This window comes from Babylonia areolata, chromosome 1 (genome assembly GCF_041734735.1).
Source record: "Babylonia areolata isolate BAREFJ2019XMU chromosome 1, ASM4173473v1, whole genome shotgun sequence".
Taxonomy (NCBI): Eukaryota; Metazoa; Mollusca; class Gastropoda; order Neogastropoda; family Buccinidae; genus Babylonia; species Babylonia areolata.
In genome coordinates, this window is record NC_134876.1 from 68,297,645 (window position 1) to 68,319,217 (window position 21,573).

A 21,573-nucleotide genomic window follows, 5' to 3' on the forward strand; every position below is an offset into this window, starting at 1 on the left:
AGAGTAGGTTTGGGACTCCATGATAAGGCTGTACTCTAAGCTTCCTTTCATAATGATATCCTGATGTTAACCAGGCCCAAGACATAGAGACACTTGCAGTGTTGCTCAGGAAATTTGAGTAACATACATAAAAACGCATCGGTGAAGTGGATGATATTCGACTGTGTGGTCCCGTCTTCCTATTTAAGTTTCTTCTTTGTGTGTGTGTGTGTGTGTGTGTGTGTGTGTGTGTGGGTGGGTGGGTGGCACTGTGCACACATAACCCAAGTGTGGAAATTTCTACACGCCCTGTATAATTAATTATATCAAATTCATTCATTCATGCATCTTTTCTTTCAATCATTTGTTCATTCATCTGCAGGACTGGTAAGAATATAAAGGTTATGCATTCATACAATCTCAGGACTGAAATTTAAAAAAAATTGAAAAAAATCATTCATTCAAGTATTCATTCATTCATTCATTCGCTCTCAGGACTGATTATACAACAACAACAAAATTAATTCATTCATTCATTCTCAGGACTGGGACTGGAAAGGAAATAAAAAATAATCATTCTTCATTCATTCAAGCATTCATTCCTTCATTCACTCACTCTCAGGACTGATCATAACAAACAAACAAACAAAATATATTCATTCATCCATTCATTCTCAGGACTAGTGTGGTAAGAAAATAGACACTGTTCATTCATTCACTCATTCTTCAGGACTGGTATGATGTGGGAGCCCCGGCCAACTTCTGGGTTTCGGGCTTCTTCTTCACCCAGGCCTTCCTGACGGGTGCCCAGCAGAACTACGCCCGCAAGTACACCATCCCCATCGACCTGCTGGCCTTCGACTATGAGGTGCTGGATGAGAAGGAGTACAAAACAGCGCCTGACGACGGTGAGTGGTGATTGCTCAGGACAACTTTATTTGTGTGCATTATGACAGGGTTAATGTTTGAGAGATGTTGCATTGTGATAGGGTTAATGTTTGAGAAATGTTGCATTGTGATAGGGTTAATGTTTGAGAAATGTTGCATTGTGATAGGGTTAATGAGTGAGAAATGTGCATTATGACAGGGTTAATGTTTGAGAAATGTTGCATTGTGATAGGGTTAATGAGTGAGAAATATGCATTATGACAGGCTTTATGAGTGAGAAATGTGCTTTGTGAGAGGATTAATGTTTGAGAAATATGCATTGTGACAGGGTTAATGAGTGAGAATTGTGCAGTGTGACAGGCTTCACGAGTGAGAAATGTGCATTGTGACAGGCTTCATGAGTGAGAATTGTGCAGTGTGACAGGCTTCACGAGTGAGAAATGTGCATTGTGACAGGCTTCATGAGTGAGAAATGTGCATTGTGACAGGCTTCATGAGTGAGAATTGTGCAGTGTGACAGGATTAATATTTGAGAAATGTGCATTATGACAGGCTTAATGAGTGAGAAATGTGCATTGTGACGGGATAAATGAGTGGGAATTGTGCATCATGACAGGTAATATGAATGACAATTGTGCATTGCGACAGGGTTAAAGATTGAGAAATGTGTATTGTGACAGGGTTAATGAAATTTTGCTTTCTTCAGTAGGTTCACTTATTTTGATATCTCTAAGAGTTCGGCTTATGTTTTCTTAATACCCTTGGCTGTGATGTGAGAATATGTATAATGATATGATTTGCTTAGTAATTGTTTTGGTGACAATAGTTCCAGGCTAATCATGCCCAGCTACCCTCTGTCTTGATTGTGGAGCCCACCTTTCACCATTACCGTCAGTCTTGATCAACCCTCCATTGCTTGACTTATCTTCACCTTCTCAGCTTCCCTTTCATCCACATCAGGCATTACCACTAACATTCTGTCTCCGTCCCTCACCCCTGCATGCTTCTGTTGATCCTCCATCTCAGTCATCGGTTATCATCCTCTCTGTCCTCTCTAATCACAGTCACAATTATCTTCTCCAGCATTCTGCCCCTTTGCTGCCTTGCTCCAACCCATCCCATCTTTCTCAGCCACCCCCTCAAACCTCCATGCCAATCCCAATCCCAAATCATTCCATTCCTGTCCCTCAGCCCACCACACCATCAAAACATGGTCTTGAGCACTGAATTGGTGGATCATTACAATCTCTGGTACTGAAATCCAGAATACAAACCCTGAAAGTGGAGTTTCCATGTCATTGTGAGTAGTATGTATTGAAAACAAAAGTTATAAAAAAGCCCATGTTATGTGTTAAAGTGTCCATGTTATCAAGCATAACTGAAAAAAAACAACCCAACCCAACTTCTTTCTGGACAGTGCTGTGCTTTGAAAACAGGATTAGTTGTGGAGACTGGTTATTCAAAGCTCAGAGCATGTGATTGCAGGTGTGTACGTGTACGGCTTGTTCTTGGAAGGGTCACGATGGGACAGGGAATTGAAGATTCTTGGCGAGTCCATGCCCAAAATATTGTTTGACGTCATGCCCACTGTGAGTATGCACTTTGCTGTCAAAAAGTGTGTCAGACAATAAGTGTTTGATATCATCCATTTTACAAGCTGGGACTGGTATGGATTGACACAACTGTGTTGGTATCATGCTTTCTGATGGCATTGACATGTAAATTCTCATTTAATGGTCACTGCGCTGTAACTGGTGTTACGAATTAATTCAGTTTATTGTTGCAATAGTTTCATATTTGCTGGCATTATCAGTGCCTCTTCAATGAGAAAAAAAAGGCACAAATGACTGTGTGCATACATACAATAAAATGAACTCTTTTTTTTATGAAGGGTCAGTGTCTTATTCCTTACCATCAGAGCTCTTAGTTCAGTTGGCCCTCACAGAGCCATTTGATTCACACTCCCTGCAATGCCTGCATAACTCTGCCACCTGACTAATCCTTATAAACAACAGATCTGAGCACATCACTCCTCTCTTACAATCTCTTCATTAACTCCCTGTCTCACAGAGAATAAAGTACAAGATCAGCAGTCCATGCTATAAATGTTTTAACAAATCTGCCCCTTCCTGTCTCCAGTACAAGATCAGCAGTCTATGCCATAAATGTTTTAACAAATTTGCCTCTTCCTATCTCTGTAGCTGCCTTGACCTCTGCACCACATCTTGCTTTCTATAATCAGCTTCAGTTCCACTCTGCTTTCCTGTTTCCAGATTCAAACAATCCACAGTAAGCAGCCACTCCCTGATTCTGGATCTTGCATTTGGAATGAGCTACCTCTTTCGCATTGTCCAATCTCTGCACTCAGCTCTTTCAAGTCTAGCTTTAGGGGGAAAAAAAAAAGAGAAAAAAAGTTCCAAAATAGCTCCTTCCCCCCCCCCTCTCCACACACACACTCTTTCCAGTCCAGTTTCTCTAGCTGAATATCTACATAGATTTATAAATTTTGTCTTTCATCCCCCTAAATCAGAATTATGTGTGAATGCAAATGACTTGTGTTTGATCATTTTGATTTGTCTCTGCAAAAGATTCAGTACGGTATAGATACTTTATTTAAAAATTATTATCATCATCATTATTGTTACTAGATGTGGCTGAAGCCCTGCAAGCGGTCAGACCTGCCGGAGACCAACGCCTACACGTGTCCCGTGTACAAGACCAGCGAGCGTCGTGGCACCCTGTCCACCACAGGTCACTCCACCAACTTTGTCATCAGCATGCAGATCCCCTCGGACAAGCCGCAGCAGCACTGGATTGGCCGTGGTGTGGCCCTTCTATGCCAGCTGAACGATTAGAAGACTCACGGACAGGTTGTGTGGGCCTGGTGAGGTTGTGGGTGGGATGGGAGTTGGGGAGGGACCGTTCCCCTCTCTCTCGTCAGGCACGAAGCCATGCGCTTCATGTGTGCCAGGGTTGAAATGTTTATAGAAACAGTAGCTATTTGCCATGGAGATTTTCTTTTTTTCTTCTTTCTTACTAGGTTGTTTTTGTATTTTTTGGTTTTTTGGTGTCCTTACAAGAATAAAACTCTAAAAAACTGAAAGAAAGTTATAAACTTTTCTTCTGTTTTTTCTCTCTTTCACCTGGCGGCTTTACTGGACGAGTTTATTACAGGGACAGATGGATAGGAGTGTGGGGGTGAGGGTAGGGGAAGGGGAGAGGATGGTGTTGGTGGAGTCTTTGTTGGCGCACCTGCCATTGTCATCACACATGGAGTAGAGGAGGACAAGTGGTAATGTGTCCACCTGTATAGGAAGCAATGTTTGACTACTATGACTATCAGAACAGCACAGGAGGCAACTGCTGTCCCAACTTTCTGGGCTAGAATTTGATTATTGTTGAGAGTGTCTCACCCAAGTTACATCCCCACTCTCTCGGCCAAGAGGGTTTTAGGTCAGTCAGCGTTGGGGTGGTTCCCAAAGGCTTAACTAGTCTCCAAGGCTTCAGCACTAAGAGTCAGTGCAATTTCGCCTCCTGGTTTGATAGCCATAGCCCTCCACTTCACTTCCCTGGATTGAAATGTTTATAGAAACAGCAGCCATTTGCCATGGAGATTTTCTTTTTTTCTTCTGTCTTACTAGGTTGTTTTTGTGCTTTTTGTTTTTTTTTTGGTGTCCTTACAAGAATAAAACTCTAAAAAAAACTGAAAGAAAGTTATAAACTTTTCAGCTCTGCAATATTCGTGTTAGTTTAAGCAAGAATATTAACAGCGGTGATGCAAACAAATTGATGACAGTTTGCTTTTTTGTTTTTTTTTGTTTTTGGTGGGTTTTTTTTTTTGGGGGGGGGGGGGGGGGTTAGTCATTTTGTTTTGTTTTCTCTTCTTCATTTCTTCATTAAATGTTGAAGTCATCAAATGGCATTGCAGCTGAAATGTGAGATGAGTGTCTAACATAAACAAAGAAACAAAACAAAGCAATTAGATTAATAAATTTTGTATAAAAAATTTTTTTTTAAATTAAACGACGACGAAAACTGGAAAACATTTCCTCAATCACAAGCCTTGCCCATAAGCTTAGTTTCTGTTTCTTTGTATGAAATCTGTGTCATCTTGCAATCCAGACTTTAAAACGCCCACCGTATCCCTTTTAATTCTTCAAGATTAACCTCAGTCTTTTTTAGTCAGACAGACAATTTATCTGTTTGTTCCAGTCCAGTCCCATCTAATGATTTCACCCAAGCAAAACAGTTGGTTCCCATTAAAAAACAAAACCACTTTTTGATTTCCAGAACCAGAAAAAATAGAGAAATCTATTCAACAGTTTTTAACTGGGAAGTGTCCATAATTTTGATTTTTCCACATTGTGAAACATGTGCTAGTTTGAACCCCAAATAGATGTCAGGGCATCATCTAAGTTTGGGCCTTACTTTGTTCCAAATTCAAGACACCCCTCTCAGAATCAGCCAATGGATGTTGTGGCTTTGTTTGAAATTGTGAACACCTGTAGGAAAAGGGGGTCTGCTTTTTGAACGAAATATGTAAGGAACACAAGAGTACAGATTGTGCATGACACTGCTGTAAGTTTGTTGGTATCACTTGGAATTATATGAGACTCAGTACATGGATGAATTGTTTTGCTCTATTTCTTTTATATATTTTTTTTCTCATTGATCTTCTGTTTGTTTTTCGTGTCATTTTTTGTCTGCATCTCTCCATCCGTCTTTGCACCAATTTCTCTGTCTCTTCCCATCTCTTTCTTACCTTTGTGATATTTCCAGTTTCTCCATAACTTGTAAAATTGTTAAATGTATATATTTGTTACTACTTCAGAGCTGATAATGAGAAATGTTTTTTGTTGTATCTTTCTGGGCTTTCATTGGACAGTTTCACAGGCTCACATCTTCCCATTGATATGCCATAGTTATCAGTTTAACTCCTACAGGAAAATACTTGCTGAAGAAAAATAACATGGGTTGTCTACTGTACTTTATGAGTGTTCAGCTGTAAAATGAAATGACATTTTTCTTCTGTTGTGGAATATCACTGTGATCAGAGTATCCCTGTGATTGGTTTTCTTCCTACACATTTGTTAATTGCTTACAATTATACTGTAATTATAATGGATTCCCGGGAATACCACATTCGTTGATTATTTGCCATGATACTGTAATTGTAAGTGTTTGCCATTCAGCCTAGTGTATTGTAGGACCACTGCCCCTCCTCCTTTCAGTACAGCTGTAAAAACAAAACAAGTGGACGAGATAGCATCTCGAAACTTTTCGGTAAACTGGGATGCCTAGCCTGTTGGAGCTGATGATGGTGACGTGCATTGGTGGAAATATGTTTCAGGGTGTCAACAATGTACAATTTTCACTGTCTCAAGGTTCTTGATTTGTCTCAAAATGTTTACATTACACAACAGTGTGATCAGGCTGACACAAGAGTATATGTAGTCTATCACGAAACCAAAGACAGTGAAGGATTATCTAATGAATACCACTTGCATTTTCATGCCAGCTCATTCACTCCTTGTCAGTATTATAAAATCATGACAGCTTTGTTTTCTTTTACTTTTGATGATATTTTTTTTTTGTTTTTTGTTTCATTTGCTGCTGTGACTGTGAGATTTATTGACTGCATTTTATGCCACGACATCACCAAAGTGTTCCAATTTTGTCCCAAGTTTTGTTCCATATTAGTAATGTGTTCAAGCTTTTATTTTTTCACTTTTTTAAAGTTTTTATTCAGTTGTATATTATTATTTATTTTTATCTAGTCCAAACAAGTGTCAATATTACTTGCATGTCTATTTTGTTTATGGTCTGCATTCTTTTGGATGCATTTGAAATATATTTATTTGTATGTGGAGTCCAATTTGCACAAATTTGGAGGGGAGGGGAGGTGGGGGACACATACACACACACAAATATTGAAATGAAGTCTCAGAACATTGTGTCAAATTGTAAATGGTGTCTGAATGTGAGAAAGCCAACCAGACAGTGTGCACTCACATTCTATCACAACATTGACCACTGTCAAGATCAGCCAGAGTATTCTTTTTGCGTGTATAAACTGAGATACCCAATTGCTTTGACTTGATTAATGGACTTAGTAGAACCAAGATTGTAATCTTAGCTGATAGGCACCTGTCAGTCTTGGGAGATTAGTTCAGTCTACAGAGACCACATCACTAACACGGAAGTGAAGAACAGAATCCAGCAAAGTATTGGACCCTACGAAGACCTTCTGTCCATAGTGAAAAAACGCAAACTTAGATGGTATGGACACATCTCCCGATCATCTGGTCTTGCCAAAACGTTCCTGCAAGGCACCGTACAAGGAGGCAGAAGGAGAGGACGGCAGAAGAAGAGATGGGAAGACAACATCCGGGGGTGGACAGGCTTGACGCTCGGTGACGCCCTGAGGAAATCAGAAAACCGTGAAGAGTGGAGAGGAGTGGTGGCCAGGTCAGCAGCGGTGCCCCAACGGTCTGAACCCAGACTACGGGAGAGGTGAGGTGAGGTGAGGTGAGGCATGTTCAAGAGGTAGGTGACAGAGCAGTTCACTCATCTGGTACTAGACCTAAAGGTTCACACGTTTTATTCAAAAAGTCCTCTTTACAAAGGTGTGGAATGTGAAAAATCGCTGCCATAAACCATATATTCTTTTATTACGCAGACTCTTATCAACTGCACTCCACTGATTTTGTGTGCACATGGAATAAGTTTGTTGATTTTGCTTTTTTCTGAAAATACACTTTTGATGTCTTGCATTTTTCGCTTTGTAGATTTATACTAATTCTTTTATAGATTGTACCTTGTTTCATGAACTATATTAATATTATATATAATCTTGTAACAGGTTGTTTGTATTTTTAGGATGATTTACTGTTGATATGGTCATAATGATGGTTGCTTTTTCTTTTTCTTTTCTTTTTTTTTTTACATCAAAGAATCTAGTTAACCTCATCAATATGTCTTCATATGTTTCTTTTTGTGTCTATAGTCATTTAAAAAAAAATCATTTCAGTTTGTTTTTCATCTAAGTTCATTTTTACTTTATTTGATCATTTTGGTTATTTTGTCCTTAATTTATATACCTTTTTTTTTCAATTATGGACAACTTGAATCTCTGGAACACAGAATCTTTAGCATATGGCACCATCACTATTTATTTCAACATATACATTTGATGAAATGATTTATAGATATTTCTGCTAACTTTGCAGTGCTTTTTAAACTGTTACCATTGCAAAAAGTATCTTTTTACATATATACAAATGATCACTTTCAGTGAGAGAAGAACATTTATTTATTGAACTGTGATAACTGATATATGAAAACCATTTATGTCACACCACTTATTTCATGGCATTTCACATGCACAAGAAGTTTAGGACATTCCGTCCATTACTCTAGTTATGAAAAATAGAGAAAACTAACTTGACTCTGAAGATATATTTTGTTGTTGTTGCTGTTTTAAAATTGAAATAAAAGTTTTCTTTTGAAATAATGTCACATGTTTTCAATTTTCATGTAAGTGTGAATGAATATATGAAGAGTGTGTTATTTCCCATTCATAATAATGCATTGTGGTCGACATATAGTACACATTTTGAAGCAGTTCTACATATTATCATTTTTAATTATTCATACACCCTTCCAACTTTTTTTTTAACATTGATTTTTTGAAGAATCTGTAAGTTGCGCCTCAGGCATGAGGCTTTTTTTTTTTTTTTTTTGTCATCAGAACTGTTTTGATTCCTTTCTGCACTTTTTTTTTCTCAACTCCTGCCTGCACTTTTTTTTCTTTTATTTTCTTTTTTATATTTTCTATTAGCATAGGTTGCAACTTGTTTATTGTTTACAACTGCCGCTTCTTGTCTTGTTAAGATTTCACTCTTAATCATGGTAAAAATATACATCCATTGGTCAATCTGAAACCGCTGTCCACACGCATACAAACATATACATGTGCACATGGACCACAATGGTTTTCATTTCTCAATGAGAGTGACAGCTTTAATCCATAAAAGTATCCTACTGGGATGACTGAAGGAAAAAAGTGGAGACCAAACAAAAAGGACAAGCACGCTAACAACACAACTGAAAGACTTTATAGTACATGCTATACATTTTAGATAAATAGTCAAGTCTTTAAGACTTCTTATTGGAACATTTATCAAGAACTGTTGACCACGACAGTAACTGAAACTTTGTGTAGTTAATACACACACACACACACACACACACACACACACACACAAACAAAAATACACATTTAATAAAAGATAAAAACAGGATCAATGTGCACAATCTAGAAAAACATTTCCAAACTGGTTCATGATATTAACCATTTCCACAGAAATTCCTCACCACATCGTTACACTAAATGTATATAGAACATTGCACAAATAACACACCACAGGTACTTGCAGCAGGTATAAAATGTGGCACATAACACCCTCTCTAGTTATTATATGATGAAATGTCAGTCACATACAGTTTTCTTCACAAGTTATCAAATTGAGTGTGTATAACACTGAACACAATTCCTTTTCCAGATCCTTATTTTATCAACTGAATCTTCTGCAAACACAATTTCCTGATCCAGTCATAAACTGAATATGCAGGGCTTCTTGTAATGCATACACATGCATCCCTGATGTTATGAAAAATGAAAGGATGCAATGATTGTTCAATGGGTGTTTCCCTGGGATATCCTAAAAAATTTCAAGAACAAGTACAGAGTGAAAATCATGTATGGGAGCTTTGGTGTGATGCCATGATCATCTGATATGAAGTCAGAGTTCATTCCCTTCACTAGTTCTCCCAGAAACCAAGACAAGTATGGTATGCCTGCTTTTGTATGTGTGCAACAATGCAGATTTGATAAGAATGTGCAGCTTTAAAGTGACCTTCTGAAGGTAGTCTGGGACTAACTAGAATTACAGTAAAAGACTTCCTGGGAACCCCATGCTTTTCAACCTAAGCACAGCACATGACACAAATTTTTACTTTAATAAACCATATTTCTGACACAAAACATACTTCACTGTATCTGTGAGTAGGTCTAAAGCAAAATGATCTCTTCATCTATCCATTAGTTTAAGTACATTTGGAACATAATGCAGTTTCAATGAACATCAAACACTGCCTTTTATAATTATATTACAGATCTCTGTGGCGAATTGCGAGAGTTTCTTAGTCTGCACAGATTCAAATGATTACCTATTAAAAACAAAAAACGAAAACGGGCCATGCTCAGCGAACCCACCCACACCCACACATGCATATACACACACCGACACAAGCATGCAAACGCAAGCCACACCAACACACCAGTTCCACACACACCCACACACACATCCCCACTAAACAGCTTAGAACTGTAGAGAGTGAGTCCGGTGCACCACCAGCTTGTAAAAAGCCACGGCCAGCAGCAGGCAGTTGGTCAGGCGCTCCTGGCCCAGCGACTTCTCCCCCAGGAACTGGTCCCACATGGGACCCCCCACCTCCACGTCCCCAACCAAGCTGTCCCCTACATCCGCTCCCCCTCCGCGTTGCAGCTCTCGCACGATGTGCTGCCCGCTGACCCTCTCCCCGCCAACGGACAGCTTGAAGAAACGCATGACCGAGTTGGGCTTGAGGAAGTAGGCCCTGTGCTGCCTGCTGGTGGACAGGTCGGTGTTCAGTAGAGTCACCAGCATCGCCTCCAGGATGCGCAGGTTGGTCAGGTAGGGGACCACCCGCAGGTTGGTGTAGCGGTAGATCTTCCCTTCGAATACGTACACCTCGGACTTGGGAAGCCTCTCCACCACTTGCAGCAACTGGAGGACAAAAAAAAAGAAAAGAAAAAAAGAAAGTAAGTTTGATTACATCTTTGTGGCGGATTGAATCATACAAATATACATATATATATATATATATATATATATATAGAGAGAGAGAGAGAGAGAGATGCTTCAAACATTTAAAGGTTAATTTGTAACAGAAATGATAAAAATGATATTGAATAAAAGTAATGCGACAACATATGAACATTTATAATTAGACATGCTGAAAATGTATGTATCACCAAAATATACATGCTACCTGAATTCTGGTAACATGTACGCTAATAATGAAGAACTATTCTTTTGCAGTGCAAAGTACACAATTTATTATCATCATTAACTCAAATCTGCCAGATTAAAAAAAAAAATCAACATGATTGTAAGAAACTGTTAATTTATTATTCTCATAAAAATTGTCCAAAATGCTTTCCAAAGATAACAAGAAATATCATATCTAAAAACGGAGAACCCAGCATGAAAGTATTAACTGTCATAATAACATAATCAACAGCTGTGTTAATATTATATATCCAAACATAACAATTTATTGTAGGCATCTGTCATTCATACTACTAATAATACAAATTTTCCAGCAAACCACACTTATGTCTCCTTACTTTGTCTAAGAACTGCACATGGTCGACTCGCTGAAAAGGTTTCTCAAACAGAGGAATCATGTCCCAGGCCTCCAGAGTTAAACCCCTTGACATCTGGGCGAAGGTCACACAGTCTGTGTGCAACTCCACCGCCACCAGCGAGGACAAATTCTTCATGCACACAGTGGAGCATAAATCGTTTAATTAGATGAATAATCAATTCTTAAACAATAAATGGGAGTGCACACATAGACACAGACACATGCACACACAACAATATTCATAAAGAATCTCCCTCACACACATACACATGGACATTCACATACATACACCAATAAGCATTAACACACAAACACTCAAACACACCCATAAACAGACACATAACATCCCCACTACACACACACACACACACAAAAATTCACACACACATACACAAACACATTACATAGCATCATTCTTGTCTAAAAGCACTAACACTAATCATTGGCTAGACAATATGAACAATATATGATTTGTTTTTGTGTGCATAAAGATTTCAGTATGAATATGATAGCAAATGTTTGGAGCTCATCCGTGACATTACTCTTCTTTTCAGCATCAGTGTGTGTGTGTGTGTGTGTGTGTGTGTGCATACGAGCAGATAACTCATAAGTCCGTGGACTGTTAGTCTTTTTAATTAAATTAACTCACTCCAGACAAATAGTTTTCTCCCTTGCTTTCCCCTGCACATAACCCATTTGTTAGGGTTAGGAACAAAATCACAAAAAATACAAAACAAAAAGTAACTGAATGAAACTCCCTGTACTTGACGCACCCCTTTTCTAACATCGCCTGTACACCTCCCTCTCTTCACAGCCCTCAGAAGCTGAGTCACTGTCAGAATCTTCTTGCTGGTAACTTTCTTCACTGCAGACACTTTATTCAATGTCTTCATCACCCTCATCGACGTCGAAACCTTCAGTTTGAAGCATTTCAATCACTTCAGCAGCAATAAATAGCCACTGTCAAGATCTAGTTTGTTCAAAAAATTTCCACTTGTATCGCCTGTGATGCCATTTTTCGATACATATGCAGATTAACTTGTCATGTGGGGTACCAAGGTCAACTGCTGGTCAGTGTGTGTATAGTCACAGAAACCTCACGAAGAAACTTTCTATTCAACCCTTAACACGTTCGCAATGCCCGGTGTAGCTGTGATTTTTATGCTACCCCATGAGGAAAACATGGGCAAATTTTAAATTGTCAAAACCGCTATAACTTTCCGTCATCTGGAACGCTACCTTACGTCAGGAACGCTATAGCGTTCCATCGTCCGGAGTGAGTTAAATCACTGTATTCTTTGAATTTCAAATTGGGCAGAACACACTTACCAATAATAAACAAACATAAAACCATTGGTAACAGTTGTCAATATCTATTGATTAATACAGCACTATTACAAAATCAAATTACCCCACGTATAGTCAAATGCAACAATCCTTTTGCTTTTTCACTACACTTTTTTTTTCATTTTTCTTACAGCAGACGTGGTGTACGCTCATACAGATCCGTCCATACACTCTGACAGCTCCTTGAAAGTGAAACCAAAACCACACTGATCAAGGAACTAATAACCATTTCCCACCACTGTCACCAAGCACCTATAGATACGTATAATGATATATATCATTACCTGTTGCAGGTTCTCAGACAGAGGAGGGCTCGGTTTCACAGTCTCCATGTCCAGCTTCTCCCTCAGCTTCTGCACAGCAGCGTAATCCAGTGCCTTCATCGTCGTACACAGCTTCTGCAGGCCAAGGATGCCCACACCAGGCACTCGCAGAATTTCTGAGAGACTGCCGAAATCCCCATTTCTCTCCCGATACTTGACAACGGCTAGAGCTTTCTGGTGGCTCAGCTGCTTGGTGAACTGCAGCTCCTCGGGGGTGCAGCGGTTGAAGCATTCCAGAATCCGGTCTCTCTCCACGTCACTGAACATCTCATCCAGGACATGTTTGGAGGTCTGGGAAGGCTTGGTGGTAAGTGGCCGCACCAGGTTCCTGAAGACTGCCTGGAAATTATGCAGAGAGAATACATGTATAGCAAAGTGAATGCAAAAAAAAAAAAGAAAAAAAGATTTGGATATCATCCAATATACTAACAAAATGCATACTTATATGCAGACTGAACTTACTTTTCAGAAAAGAGAGAGACAAGATAATCTGTGTGCAGCATTCATTAAGCACATGTAAAACAACCCATAACAACGGAGAGTTGTCCCTGGCAAAATTTTGCAGTAAAACCCACTTTAATACATGTGTGCATGTGTGTTTAGTGCTGTGTGTGTGCAAGTGTGTGCAGGTGTGTGTGGGTGGGTGGGTGTATGTGTGTGTGTACATTTGTGTGGTGGGGGGGGAGGGGCAGCCTGTTGTGCAAATTACTGTTTGCAAAGCGCTTAAGTTAGACGTTGGTCTCTGACCAAGACAGGCACTACACAGAAGTATCCATCAGACATTGGGCTGTGAAAAAGAGGGAGACAACACATCCTAACTCAAGCAAAAATAAGTTAATATGCTCTTGAACAGAAAAATCTATATCAATCCATGACTTGATGATTGCATTAAAATGCTCTATAAAAAATAAATAAATAAATAAACCAAACAAACATGAATGAACTGTATTTGGACAAATGACTCTGCTTATAATTTGGTATTCACAATAGAAGTGCACAAAGTGATCATGAAATAATTCCAGTCAAACACAAATACTATCCTCATAACATCCAAATAATATTTGTTTAAATATCATGAGAAGAAAGAATAGGTTCAGTCGGTGGTGTGATCAGTGGTTAGCAATAGCATCATCTTTTAAACAGAACACAAATGAGGTTCTTCTTCTTCTTTCGTATCTGCCCGCCTTCATCAAGTTGAAGATTCTGACATTATACAAAGGTTCCGGTTTGCTGTTGTGTTGTGGGGTTTGTTTGGGTAGTCAGTGCCTAACTAAGGGGACTGGACAAGGGGGCTGGGGCCACCCACCCCTATTTCAGGCCTCTAGACAGTGTTGGTAGGCCGTTGGAACTGGTAATGAAGGTACAGGAAGAGCAAACATTTTCAGCTACCACAAACTTTAAAAAGTCATACTGTATACAACTTCAGCTTTCTAGTTTCAGTAGTTCAGCCTGCTGAACCTTGTGATCGTCAAAGGCAGCGTTCAATGAAGCGTCAGTAAAAGGCTTAGAGAAAATGCTTATCTAACCTTCGTAAGATCATTGTTAGAACACTCCAGCTCAGTTTGGGACCCACACAAGACAGGATGCATAAAGAAATTAGAGAACATCCAAAGAAGAGCAGCCCGATTCATCCTCAACCGCTACCATCGGCATGCAAGTGTAACGGACATGCTTGAAAAGCTCAAGTGGCTGCCTCTCCTGAAACGTCAAGCAGCAAGGGTCACAATGTTGTACAAAATACACAACGACCTGGTGCAAGTCAACAAAAGTGTCCAAAAACCAGTTATGAGAGACCGAAGATCACATGACCAACAATTCCAACGGCTTGTGAATCATAAACAGCAGTATCGGCCTTTTCTTTCTTCCCACGTGCCATTCGTGAGTGGGATGAACTCCCAGCAGACATTGTTGAGGCAGACTCCCGCAGCAGCTTCAAAAGCAGAGTCACCTCTCACCTCAAGGTCGCCACTCTTGACAGTCTTGCTGCTGCGAAACTCCAAGAATAGGCAAAACCATAAATTACAGCAATGTCGGGTTTGAATGTGAGAGTGAATGTTTAGGTAAGTAGTGGGCAGGGGGAGTGCTGGAATGAGGGTGCTGCAGCGGGGGGTGCCAGGGACCATCAATAGGATGCCTGCCTGTCACTTCTTGTCCCCTCTGATCCAGTTAGTGGGCAGGAGGGAGAGTGCGAATGTGATTGGAGTAAATGTTTACCTGCAAGATGTTTTCCAAACAGGTATAAAATCAATCCACATAGAACATCTTTCTCTTTATTTTTCTTTATTTTTTTAAAATTTTTTCAAGCAACTGGTTTGCGGAAACCCCCCAATATGTGGCAAAATAATCAACGTGTTGATTGTGGCTACACACCAGAAGAAGAAGAAGAAGAAGAAGGTGTCTTCGGCTAAATCCTTGTCTTCTGCTAAAACTAAAAGGCGTGTCGTGGAAATGACTCGCGTTGCTAGGTCGTTGATATCAATCGTATATTATCACTGCAAAAGATCTGTCCAACTGTCGTTGAATAGCAACTGTTGCCATGTCCACATTTGCAACAGCGACCTCAAAATGTCTGGTCGTTTAACTTTTGATTATGAATCTTACATTTTCGAGCCGTTGTTCAGAAGAAAAAAAAATTCCATCACTACAGGAAAACGGGTGTAAGTTCGATATTTATCATTTTCCGGTTATACTTACTGAATTTACGTATCGAAATTTGCACAAACTGACTGCCATGTCGGTTGTTCCCCAAATTCTCAGGGGTCGTTTTTCCAACTTTCTGTTTCTGTGGCTGTTGTTGTCTGCCCCTCAGGAAACGGAAATGTCTGAGCATGTAAGGCTATTTTCGTTTCTGATTGGATTGCTTTGGTCAATTGTATTTTTTTTTAAATAATAATAATAAAAATAAAAACGCCACATTATTATGGTATTTAATCAGTTTCTAGAGGGCTAAAAAAGTTATGATTGACATGACAGAATCAAAACAGAAACAAGGCCGTCTTTGTGCTGTAAACATTTGGCGAGCGATTTGTGAACAATTCAAGGGAAGTAATTATTCAAACAGCAAAATAATGTACTGTACATGTTGTCTCCCATTCCTGTTTACTTCCTTTTTTTTCTTTTCTTCTTTCTTCTTCTTCCCCCCCTTCTTCTTCTTTTTTCTTCTTTTTATTCAAGCGAGATTCAGCCATAATTTCCATGCGCTATATGAACTTGACAGGAGCCAGCCAGCAGGCAGGACCACAACTGAACAAATCCAAATGGACGTTTCATTGTATTGTATTGTATTGTATTGTATTGTGTTGTGTTGGGTTGGGTTGGTTGGGTTGCGTTGCGTTGCGTTGCGTTGCGTTGCTTTGAATTGTATTGTATTGTACTGACTGTGTGGATTAGACTGAATTGGATTGTCAACATTTACAACTTGAACACAACAGAAATGCGGAGAACGCGTCATCATGATCTTGTGCCACACACACACACACCGTCACATTACATGTAAATGAGTCAGGTGTGTGTGTGTGTGTGTGTGTGTGTGTGTGTGTGTGTGTGTGTGTGTGTGTGTGTGTGTGTGTGTGTGTGTCTGTGTCTGTGTGTCTGTGTGTGTGTGTGTGTGTGTGTCAGTGTGTGTGTGTGTGTGTGTCAGTGTGTGTGTGTGTGTCAGTGTGTGTGTGTGTGTGTGTGTGTGTGTGTGTGTGTGTGTGTGTGTGTGTGTGTGTCAGTGTGTGTGTGTGTAGTAGTAGTAGTAGTAGTAGTCTTCAGTTTAACGTCTTCCACTTTAAGTGATATTAGACGAAAGAAAAAAAAAAGGGGGGGGGGTGGAGGGCGGAGCGTGGTGGTGGGAACGGTACTGGGCAGAGGGTGATGAATGATGTGTGTGTATGTATGTGTGCGCATATGTGTGTGTGTGTGGTGGGGAAAGATACAGAGCACTGGAAAAAATAAGACATTAAAAGGGGAGACATAGGCACAATATAGAAGGAAACGCTAACATCAAACAACTATAACAAATGTCCAATTGGACTATGCAGCAAACCTTCTGCAATAGCAGATAAACATCTTGAAATTGTCAAAAACACTTTCAAAAGAATTTTCCGAGAAGTTTGGTAAAAATGATTTCAGACTCTGACATTCAAAGAGTATGTGTTTGCTTGAAACAGATTCTCCACATATGCATTTAACATCTCTGCTGAACTTTGTTATAAAAGCGTTCAGCTTTATCCTGTTTGATAATGCCTGAATTTGCCTTAATCTGAATAAATTACTGAATGTACTTGATTGATTGATAGATTCCGGTTGTTGAATATTATTTATACTTTTATTTAAAACTTTGCTATTTTGCTGGTATACTTCCCTAACTTTGCTCCATGATGCTTTTTCTAGTAAGCGGTACCCCTCTTGTACAGACAAAGGCACATAAAGGTCTGTGGTTCCCTGTTGGTGTTTTGCACCTTTTCTTGCAGCCCTGTCAGCTCATTCATTATATAGGAGACCAAGGTGAGAAGGAACCCAACAAAAAGTTATATGTGTTCTTCTCAAATTCAAAAGATGTACAATGTGATTTATTTCTATTATTATTTTGGACTTGTTCTTACAATTTGATGAGTTTAAAGCATATAATACAGATTTTGAATCAACACAAAATAAGACTTGAAGAAGGCAAACTGGAAGATCAAGAATATAATTTAAAGCCATAAGAACAGCGATAAGTTCAGCTGTGAATATTGATCGATCTTTACCAATATGGTATGATCGTTCTGTTTTCAGTTTTGGTATAACGAAAGCTGAACCTGCTTGGCCATTGTCTAGGAGAGCCGTCTGTGTAAATATGTAAGTGGTCACGGTATCTATTGCCATGATATTTGGATTGTCTTTTTTTGCAATGTCAGTATGATTGATATCAAACTGTGCTTTACTCATCTCCCAAATGGGGTATGGACTTACTGTTTTCTGCGTGTCTGCATTATCTGGATTAATTTCGGACTTTTGGAAAAGGTGCGACACAAACGTGCCAATTGGTGTTAGATAAGATATCGTTTTAGCTCTTTTGGGGAAGTTGTTTTCAGATGTAATTCTTACTTCCTCCGATGTAAAATTTTAAGTTGTTGAGCTTCTCAATACGTATTTAGCACATGCCAGGTTTCGGTATTCATCCAAAGGTAATTCTCCTATTTCTTTATATGTTTCGAGGGTTGATGCGTGGAAAGGTACGCCAAGGGCAAGTCTATATGCTTTACAGTCAATGCTTTGAAGTTCCTTTAACAAATACTTTGGAGCATTGAAAAAGACTTCTTGTCCATACGATAGTTTGGATCGAATAAGTGATGATGATAAATGTTTCAATATCGTTGTGTCTTGTCCCCGGTACTGTTTACTTATAACTTTGAGCAAGTTTAAACATGTTCTTGCTTTTGTTATTATATATTCAATATGGGCATTCCAAGCTAGTTTTGAAGTAAGCATTAAGCCTAAAAATTTTATCATATCTCTGTACTGAATGGGCTCATTTTCAATTTTAAATGTTGGTAACTCTTCTGGATTATTACCATTGTTAAAAAGCATAATGTGAGTTTTTTCTGCTGATAATGTAAGACCATTGTCGACAATATACTTATTCAGTTTATCTATTTCTCTTTGGTATGTTTTCTTAATATAGTTTAATGCCCTTTTTGATGTATTTCTTTTCATAGTTACATTCATCCACATACATATATCATCTGCGTATTGCACTAGGATCACGTCTTTTGATAAGTGTTGGGGTAAGTCGTTCAGCAAGATGTTAAATAGAACAGGGGCAATAACAGAACCCTGGGGTAATCCCATGTGAAGAGTCTTAGGATTTGAGTACGTATTTCCGACTCGTACTTGTATACGTCTTTTAGTCAGGAAATCTTTGATATAATTATAGAGACGCCCTGAAAAGCCAACATATTTCCGTTTAAAGAGTAACTTTGCATGCCAAACTTGATCATAGGCTTTCTTTATATCAAAGAAAGTTGCAAGAACGTTTTTTCTTCTAGCAAATTGTTGTTTTACATGTGTTTAACCAAATTATCAATTGCAGATCCACCTCTCTGAAAGCCTGCTTGATTAATTGGGATAATTCTATTTTTACGGCAATAGTACGGCAATAGTCTTCTCAAAATTATTCTTTCCATCAGCTTACCTGTATGTGATGTTAGCGCAATTGGCCTGTAACTGTTCTTATCTATTTTACATTTTCCTTGTTTATGAACTGGTATTACAATAGACTGTTTCCATTGTGCTGGCATTAAACCATCAATCCAGCACTTTTGAAAAAGTTTAAATAACAAAACAACAAAATTTTCTGGTCTAAGCATCTCATTTGAGACCGCGTCAAGTCCTACAGATGTTTTCTTTTTAGGGAGGGATAGTAATGCGTCTTTAACCTCACTGAGTGTGAGTGGAGCATTGATGTATTGACTGTTATCGGGACTTGGATCTCAGTGAATAATCACTTTTGCTCTCTTCTTCGGTTCTGTGTTTACTCATTTTAGGCGATAGACCTTCCAATCGCATAGACAGAAGATTTCTACAAATGTTTCTGCTTTCTCTGCACTGGACGGAAATTCTTTGTCTTCTGTCTTAATTGGGCAAGATGACAGATTTACACCTTCTTTCATTTCATTGAATTTTTTCCAAACCTTTCTAGTATCTTTATGACTGGATAACTTATTATTACAGAATGAGGACCAATATCGTCTTTTAGCCTGTGCAATGACAATGTTACTATAATGGTTTGCCCTTTTCTTTTCAATAAGATTTTCTTGTGACTTGTTTTTCATATATATTATAAACTTCGTTTTTTTATCATTTACTGCTGCTTCACAGGCTGGCGTCCACCAAATATTTCCTAAGCGATTGATTTAAGCGAATTACATTTTGGGATTGATATATCGGCGGCTTGTAATATGGTGTCAGTAAAGAAGGAATATAAATTATCTATATCCCCAGTGTTTACGGACTCCGTGTTTTTGAAAGCAAACATACTTTCAAATTTCTCCCAGTCAGCATCTTTATAGTTATACTTTGGGACTTTGTCTTTTTGAAATTCCGTGTATCTTTCAGTTTCATTAAAAGTCGTGATGATCGGAAGATGATCACTTCCCAGTGTATCATTATGCGTTGTCCATTTACATTCTTGTGGAAGCTGAACACAATGGTGATCCTACCTGATCTCAAATCTTTACACCAAAGAGTCTGCGTTCCCACTTTCCATGTCTTCCACTGACTTCCCTGTCCATCCACTGACTTCCCTACCCTTCCATTGACCATCCGCTGTCTTCCCTGGAATTCCACTGCCAGCCTCCGTGGGTTGCTGCCGCCCGCCACTGCCTCCCGTCGCCAGCGTTCTCTGGCCTGGTCCTGGGCTGTTCAAGTGCTCGTCGTCGTTGTGGACAGTGTTCTTCGTCTTCGTCGTCACTGTTCCTCGTCGTCGTCACGAACTGTTCTTCGTCGTCGTTACTTACTGTTACCTGTTCTTCGTCGTCGTCACTTCGCTCTTCTTCGTCGTCGTCACTTACTGTTCTTCGTCGTCGTCACTTACTGTTCTTCGTCGTCGTCAAGTACTGTTCTTCGTCGTCGTCACTTACTGTTCTTCGTCGTCGTCAAGTACTGTTCTTCGTCGTCGTCACTTCGCTCTTCTTCGTCGTCGTCAAGTACTGTTCTTCTTCGTCGTCACTTACTGTTCTTCGTCGTCGTCAAGTACTGTTCTTCGTCGTCGTCACTTACTGTTCTTCGTCGTCGTCAAGTACTGTTCTTCGTCGTCGTTACTTACTGTTCTTCGTCGTCGTCAAGTACTGTTCTTCGTCGTCGTTACTTACTGTTCTTCGTCGTCGTCACTTACTGTTCTTCGTCGTCGTCAAGTACTGTTCTTCGTCGTCGTTACTTACTGTTCTTCGTCGTCGTCAAGTACTGTTCTTCGTCGTCGTTACTTACTGTTCTTCGTCGTCGTCACTTACTGTTCTTCGTCGTCGTCAAGTACTGTTCTTCGTCGTCGTTACTTACTGTTCTTCGTCGTCGTCAAGTACTGTTCTTCGTCGTCGTCACTTACTGTTCTTCGTCGTCGTTACTTACTGTTACCTGTTCTTCGTCGTTTGTCACTTCGCTCTTCTTCGTCGTCGTCAAGTACTGTTCCTCGTCGTCGTCACGTACTGTTCTTCGTCGTCATCACTTACTGTTCTTCGTCGTCGTCAAGTACTGTTCTTCGTCGTCATCACTTACTGTTCTTCGTCGTCGTCAAGTACTGTTCTTCGTCGTCATCACTTACTGTTCTTCGTCGTCGTTACCTACTGTTCTTCGTCGTCGTCACGTACTGTTCTTCGTCGTCGTTACCTACTGTTCTTCATCGTCGTCACGTACTGTTCTTCGTCGTCGTCACGTACTGTTCTTCATCGTCGTCACTTACTGTTCTTCGTCGTCGTCACGTACTGTTCTTCGTCGTCGTCACTTACTGTTCTTCGTCGTCGTCAAGTACTGTTCCTCGTCGTCGTCACTTACTGTTCTTCGTCGTCGGCACTTACTGTTTTTCGTCATCGTTACTTACTGT

The 21,573-nt window shown here is 39.6% G+C and overlaps 2 protein-coding genes across 2 annotated transcripts in view; one reads left to right on the plus strand and one right to left on the minus strand.

Moving 5' to 3' along the window:
* The window catches only part of LOC143286198 (dynein axonemal heavy chain 7-like), a 126,956-nt gene extending 122,853 nt beyond the window's left edge, over nucleotides 1–4,103 (plus strand). The window contains exons 58-60 of the mRNA XM_076593833.1: nucleotides 710–887; nucleotides 2,353–2,456; nucleotides 3,516–4,103. Coding sequence (XP_076449948.1) covers nucleotides 710–887; nucleotides 2,353–2,456; nucleotides 3,516–3,722 — 489 coding nt within the window. The 3' untranslated portion in view covers nucleotides 3,723–4,103. The remainder of the gene's footprint in view (nucleotides 1–709; nucleotides 888–2,352; nucleotides 2,457–3,515) is intronic.
* Nucleotides 4,104–8,869: 4,766 nt separating this feature from the next.
* LOC143293310 (transcription elongation factor, mitochondrial-like) lies at nucleotides 8,870–15,809 on the minus strand. Its single transcript, XM_076604115.1, has 4 exons — nucleotides 15,705–15,809; nucleotides 12,972–13,349; nucleotides 11,321–11,470; nucleotides 8,870–10,697 (listed from the first exon to the last, which is right to left on the minus strand). The coding sequence occupies exons 1-4, from the start codon at nucleotides 15,741–15,743 to the stop codon at nucleotides 10,251–10,253; spliced, it is 1,014 nt and encodes a 337-aa protein (XP_076460230.1). The 5' UTR covers nucleotides 15,744–15,809; the 3' UTR covers nucleotides 8,870–10,250.
* Between the last annotated feature and the right edge of the window lie 5,764 nt (nucleotides 15,810–21,573).

Coding starts and splice junctions, on each gene's coding strand:
- LOC143293310 (XM_076604115.1), bottom strand. CDS start 15,743: ATGGCAGTCAGTTTGTGCAAATTTCGATACGTAAATTCA. Junction 13,350..15,704: donor AATTTCGATACGTAAATTCA/GTAAGTATAACC, acceptor CATAATTTCCAG/GCAGTCTTCAGGAACCTGGT. Junction 10,698..11,320: donor ATGTGCAGTTCTTAGACAAA/GTAAGGAGACAT, acceptor TTTGTCCTCCAG/TTGCTGCAAGTGGTGGAGAG.